Source organism: Lichenostomus cassidix, chromosome W (assembly GCF_008360975.1).
Source record: "Lichenostomus cassidix isolate B80296 chromosome W, HeHo_3.0, whole genome shotgun sequence".
In the NCBI taxonomy this organism is placed as follows: domain Eukaryota; kingdom Metazoa; phylum Chordata; class Aves; order Passeriformes; family Meliphagidae; genus Lichenostomus; species Lichenostomus cassidix.
The window spans coordinates 15,428,559-15,435,190 of record NC_139510.1 but is presented as its reverse complement, the minus strand read 5'-3'; the positions used below and the strand labels follow the sequence as shown (position 1 = coordinate 15,435,190).

Genomic DNA, 6,632 nt, shown 5'->3' with positions numbered 1-6,632 from the left:
CTCACAGGCAGTCTCAATATGAGATGTAAAGTAAGCTCCAATTTTATTTCGCTAAACGAGAGACTTATGTACTGTTACAGAAGTTTCTATTCATAGATACACACGCACACCTGCAGCTGTTCTCACACACTCAGGGATCCTCCTGCTAACTCCCTTATTCTTTTCTCATAACACTCCTGACTCCTAATCTTTCTCATGGCATTCTTCCCACAGAACATTCTCAGGCAAACAAAATCACTACAGCTTGTCGGAATTTTACTGAGGCCTGGGAATACTGAAGCCTTGCTCAGCTCTGTTCGGTTAGCATGAGTTTTGCTGGAAAACTACGTTTTCCAACAATTCCCCCGTTTCTCTTGTGAGAACAGACATTGTCTTGTTATCAGATTAATTTGCTTTGCTATAAGTAATTCTTATTATTAGATTTGTTATAAGTTTACTTAAGGAAATTTCATTAGTTAGATATGTTGCCATGGTCTAGAAATTATCATTACTGAAAACATTCACTTCACAGGTAAAACTTAGAGAACCTTTCCCGGGTAAGGACCCCAAGTTAACCTGGAAGAAGGTTTAACTTTTATAAACTCAATTTGGTAAATGAAAATTATTTGATCACATTTTGGTGCAAAACACTTTGGACTCATGGCATGTTTCCCAGCCAGTTAGAACCAAAGCTTGGCCAGAGCTTAGGTGCTAAGTGGAAGGGTTTTCTTAGAACATCTTATAAATAAGCTTTGATTAATATCAATAAGGAGAGTATCTTAACATGTTACCACTTTTGTAGATAACTATATAAGGTGAGATGAAGTATTTGAAAATAGTAGATATTATTACTTAACTTTAACTAAAAAGATAAAACTGCAAAGCTTTTGTGAATAATAATATAAACTAACAAATTTGAAACTTAAAATTAATATCACCGAAAATGAATAAAACTTAATCTTAATAAATCTTATTTTTGAACTAACAATTAGGACTTAACTATAATGGAATCTGAAATTGATATTACTTTACCAACTTAACGCTAACAAGATTTAAAACTTAACAGAATTTAAAATTAACATCACTTAATATTACTTAACAGAATCTTAACTTTAATAGAACTTACAACTTAATAGAATTTAAATCTACTATTACTTAACTTTAACAGAATCTATGCTTAATCAAAAGTACTTAACAGGTAATTTAAACTGTTCAATATAACTTTGCAACTTATGGTCTAAGTGCTACTTAGCCTAACAGTGATCTTGCTCGCACAATCCTTCTAATAAATCATGTCCGTGATCTTTAAGCCATTGTGTAACAATTCCCCCTTTTCTCTTTTGGGCGAGCAAGACTCCGTCAGTTGTTTGATTAATTTGCTTAACAACACACTTATAAGTAATTTTCACTGCAATAACTATTAATATAAGAATCAATAACCAACATAGACCTTCTTTAAGCAAGGGTATCAACCATGGTGACAGACCTCCAAACAGGGATGATAACCATTTGTCTAAGGGATTGACATCAACTGTAATTGTGGAGGTATGCTTTTTCAACCACTCTAATTGCTTATGGATGGAATTGCTATGATCTGACAAATTAAAGCAGCACATCCCCTCAAAGTCTTTACAACCATGGCCTTGAGCTAATAATAAGAAATCAATAGCAGCTCGATTTTGAAGCACGGCATGTCGCAAACTCTTTTGGTCCAGCAGCAATTGGGAAAGGATATTAGTAGTAACATTTGCTTGTTTAACTGTCCAACATGCAAGTTTTTCAATTTGCCTGAGGGCTCTTGCAGCAGCTATTCCGGGGGTAAACAGGGAGGTGAATACTTTAGCTGTTACTGACCATAATTCAACATCATCTTTGCACCGTGAATTCAATTGGTGAGACAGAGAGCGCCGTTGGCGTTTTGGCTCGGCGACTACGCTAAGCCACATGCACTGGTTGGGTGCTAAAAGAGTTAGTTCTCCTAAATAACATGGCCCTCCAAAGATGTTATGAGGGACTCCTTGCCATGCTCTATCTCCGCATATTAGAAATACAGATGGGGGTAACGCTTTTGGCGTTCCGTTGTTCCAAATCGTAATTGGCGATTTCTTTATTTCAGCTCCCAAAGCACCCAAACTTTGATTAGCAGTGTTATTACTTCCACAATAGCCGCCTTTAACATTGTATGAATAATCTGCTATATTTATCGGGCTGACATTTGTCCAGCCTTTGTTAGGATAACTTAAGGTTAGATTTTGTTGTCTATTTCCAAACCAAATGCATGTTTGGGTCCAATTGCTGGAGGTATTACCAATTTTCATGGACCCCAAGAGATGTAACTCCTCTGGGTCCCAAGGCAAGGTAGTATTTAAGTGATTGATTAGGTTTGCAGCACACCAAGAGGTGCTTTTCGCTATAGAACATTTAAGATAGGTGCTATAATTGCTAAACGCCTCAAAACTGAACAAAGGCACACCGACTAAACATGTTTTAAATGGTGCAGTAGCTGATTGCAAACTGAGGCAAAATTCTGGGTTATGCGTAGCACTGGCCCAAGTCACCCACAGGTTCTGTCTTTCTTCAACCTTCGTTATGAGGGTCGTGGCTGAGCCCGATATTAGAGCCTTGATCGCTAGCAGCACAAGGAACAGCTTTGGTCCACTTCGCAGGGACCCACTGTGTACCTGTGGATGTAAGCACACACATGTAACCACGCCCTATATATTTCACTTCTGCTGGGCCTCGCCACAGGCCTGAACACGGGTCGCGATACATGACCATCATGGGTTCCTTATGCTCTGCAGCGGGAGCTCGGCCATGCACTTGTGCGGGAGGAGAATCCTGGTCTGAAAAAATACACAAATAGTTTAACACAAACAATGTTTTAGCTAGCCTTTCACTAACATCTCGAACATCATTAAATTTGTCTAAATATCGTTTTAGAGTCTGATTTGCTCGCTCAACAATGGCTTGTCCCGTTGGTGAATGGGGAATGCCTGTTACATGCTTGACCCCCCACTGCTGACAGAATTGTCGCATTTTTTCACCGCTATATGCGGGTCCATTGTCGGTCTTGATCTGCTGCGGCACTCCCATAACTGCGAAACAACTTGTCAAATGCCGTATGACGTGGGTGGCCTTTTCTCCTGTTTGAGCTGTGGCCCACAAAAATCTGCTGTATGTGTCAATTGTAACATGCACACACTTTAATCGACCAAACTGAGGGACATGGGTAACATCCATCTGCCAAAGTTCGCAAGGGCCTAACCCTCGTGGATTTACTCCAATTCCTAGGCCTGGTCCATGATGGCTACAACTTGGACAAGCTCTGACAATGCCTTTTGCTTCTTCCATAGTAATCTTAAATTGGTGGAAGAGTCCCTTGGTATTTTGATGAAAAGTGTTGTGAGCTTCTCTGGCCTTAACAAATTCGCTCAGTGGCACCACTACTGAAACTAAACGATCTGCTCTCTCATTGCCTTCCCCAAGGCCTTTTGACCATTTGTGGCTTCGTATGTGAATGACAGCATAGGCGCACTCTCGCTGATAAATTGCAGCCTGCAGCTGTCTCAATAGTTCGAAAAGTCGTTTGTTTTGGCAATCTTTGAGCTGGGCATCTTCGATACGCTGTACTATGCCAGTGACATACATGGAGTCAGAAATTACATTTAACTCTGTAGAGTGCCAGTTCACAAAGGCCCAAACGACTGCTGCCAGTTCCAATGTTTGCAGTGAATCTTCTTCTTTCGCCGGTAATATGTGATGATGCCATTTGCCGTCTTGCATCCAAGTTGCTGCTGCACGTCGAGATTTCCGTCCTGCATCTGTAAAAACTGTCACTGCGTTTTGCAATGGGCGCTCACTCCTTTTTGGTATTGTAATCCAATCTTGGTTACTCACCCAACGCAGGGTGGTAGATCGCAGTGGCTCCACTTTAATTTCCACTGCTTGAGACAGCAGGCTGATTTGCAGCACTTGCGAATTCTGAAGATACCACTCGAGGTTTCGTCGTTTCATCGGCAGGTAAATGGTTTCCGGCTCTTGGCTTGTTAACTGTAAAATCCTGGTGCGACCCTTCTAGATCAATTCTGCTATGTTTTCAACCTTTTGTTGAATTGTAGTTTTGGGCTGGATGCTAGTGAACAGCCATTCCAATATTTTCACCTTATTCTCCCCCTTTTTATTTTTGCACTGCGTAAGTGCACCAAGGATTTGTTTTTCGCCGCTTAAAATTGTAAGATCTACTGGAATGTCCGGGTCGCAACGATCAACCCAGCGTTGTGTAATTTGTGTGCCGATTTTCTGAATAATCTGCTGTTGCAGCGGGGTTGGATGTAATGTCCGTGCTGGATCGGTGCCTTGTAGCAGTGGTCGCAAGGCATCAATGTCATCGTTTGAAATGCCAATAACTGGACGTAACCATTGAATATCGCCTAGGAGGCATTGTGCATCATGTAATGTCTTCACATGTGTGTTAAGCTGTAATTTTTGTGGTCTCACATGCCCTTGTGTTATTTGCCATCCTAAGTATTTCCAAACAGGAGAACGCTGGATCTTTTCAGGGGCAATGGTTAGTCCATGTCTGCCTAATTGTTGTTGAAGCATATTTTCTTGTTCGCCAGTAAAAGCTGAGGCCTGGGCAAATAAAATGTCATCCATATAATGGTAAATCACTGTTTCAGGCCATGCTGTACGAATGGGTTGTAATGCATTGGCTACAAACAGTTGGCACAGGGTGGGGCTATTTTTCATTCCCTGTGGCAGAACAGTCCATTCAAATCTCAAGAAAGGGGCTTCTCTGTTAATTGTTGGTAGGGTAAAAGCAAATCGCGCAGTGTCCACTGGATGCAGCGGAATTGTAAAAAAGCAGTCTTTCAAATCGATGATTAACAGGTGCCATCCCTCAGGAAGCATGGCAGGGTTTGGCAATCCAGGTTGGAGGGCCCCCATTGCCTGCATTTGGGCATTAACTGCTCGCAGGTCATGTAACAGTCTATACTTGCCGGATTTTTTCTTGATGACAAAAATGGGTGTGTTCCAAGGGCTCGTGGAAGGTCGCAGGTGTCCTTGTTGCAATTGTTCTTGCACCAACAACTGTGCTTGTATTAGACTTTCCCCTTTTAGCGGCCACTGCCCTATCCATACAGGCTTGTCTGTTGTCCATGTGAGCTGGATCGGGAAAGTCCATCTGACAGCGACCGCTGGGGAAAATGCTGATTGGTTAACACGAGTCCCAGTTGGTCTAGCACATCCCGGCCAATTAAGGCATTCACCTTTTTTGGTAAGGGCATAATAGTTACATGAACTGTTGCCACCCTGCCCTCGATTGCTACTTGAATTGGGTCAGAGCTCCGCTGTACTGAAACTGAACCCCCAACGCCTTCAATTCCACTCAAAGTATGGTGATGTGGCCATTCAGTCGGCCAACAAGCAGTAGACATTATCGTAATATCTGCACCTGTATCAAGTAATGCTGGCAATGTTTGGGAGATATCTCCCCGAGTCCAAGTAGTTTCCACAACTGGTCGTTCTGTTAATGGAACTGTTAACATTGCAAGTTCTCCTGTAGAGCCAAATCCACCGGCTCCACGATCCACGAGTGCCTCGTGTTGTTGCATCTGTGCGACCATTTGCGGGAGCGGGACGAGTTGAGCTAGTCTTGTATTTTTAGGAATATAAATGGGGGGAAACATAGTTTGCACCATGATGTGAATTTCACCTGTAAAATCAGCATCAATTATTCCTGGTAAGACGAACAGTCCTTTTATGCTAGCAGATGAACGACCCACTAGGAGCGCGCCCACAGGTTCGTTGTTAATGCATAGCGGGCCTTGAATCCTAGTGGGAACTTTTACAGGGCGTAAATCGATGATTGTTACACCTACTGCTGTTGCCAGGTCCAGGCCGAGGCTTCCCTTGGTGGCAGGTCAGAGGATGCTTGCTGGTCGAAGGGATTGACGGCGGGCGAGCTCATCGGCGGAGATGTCGTTGTGTATGAAGGATGAGGTGGTGGGATAGTCACGGGGGTGAGGGCTGGAGCTGCTATTTGTGTCGGGGCGCGGCGGCTGGACGCGCTCTTCTTCGCGTTTCCCGATCGCCGACAAGCTAGCGTGGCGTGGGTATCGTTGTTGCATTTCTTACACCAGACTGGATCTCTACATTGCTTCTTTGTGTGTCCTTCAAGCCCACAACGATAGCACCTCGTACTTTTCCCTAATCTTTCCCCTCCTGCAGGCGAGCTAAGGGGTCGCAGTGGCCCTAAAGCAGCAAAGGCTTGAGACTGTGCTTGGGCTAATTTCTCTCCTAGCTTATCTCCTATAGCTGTCACTAACTCTGCTACAAATGCCTGGGTGCCTACCGGTACACGACTCATTCGTTCTAACATCATTTCCAGGGTAGCATTTATGGGCAGTGTGACAAGAATACTTTTCGTTTGCTGGTTACAATTTTCTGTCACACACTGGCGCAATAATGCTCCTGACATCCATGGTTCTACCCCAGCATTCAGTATTGCAGCTGAGACTTTATCAACAAAGCTAGCAAAAGACTCATCTCTGCCTTGTTTAATAGACATGTAGGATGGTGTGGGGGGGGTAGTGTGCACTCTGAAAATAGCATCTCGTGCAGTTCGCATGGATTCTATTAAAATGTCTGGA

The 6,632-nt window shown here is 43.2% G+C and overlaps 1 protein-coding gene across 1 annotated transcript; it reads right to left on the bottom strand.

The window, feature by feature from the left end:
- Positions 1 to 1,232: 1,232 nt before the first annotated feature.
- LOC146425571 (uncharacterized) lies at positions 1,233 to 3,072 on the bottom strand. Its single transcript, XM_085041717.1, has 2 exons — positions 3,024 to 3,072; positions 1,233 to 2,608 (listed from the first exon to the last, which is right to left on the bottom strand). The coding sequence occupies exons 1-2, from the start codon at positions 3,070 to 3,072 to the stop codon at positions 1,233 to 1,235; spliced, it is 1,425 nt and encodes a 474-aa protein (XP_084897843.1).
- Positions 3,073 to 6,632: the final 3,560 nt, after the last annotated feature.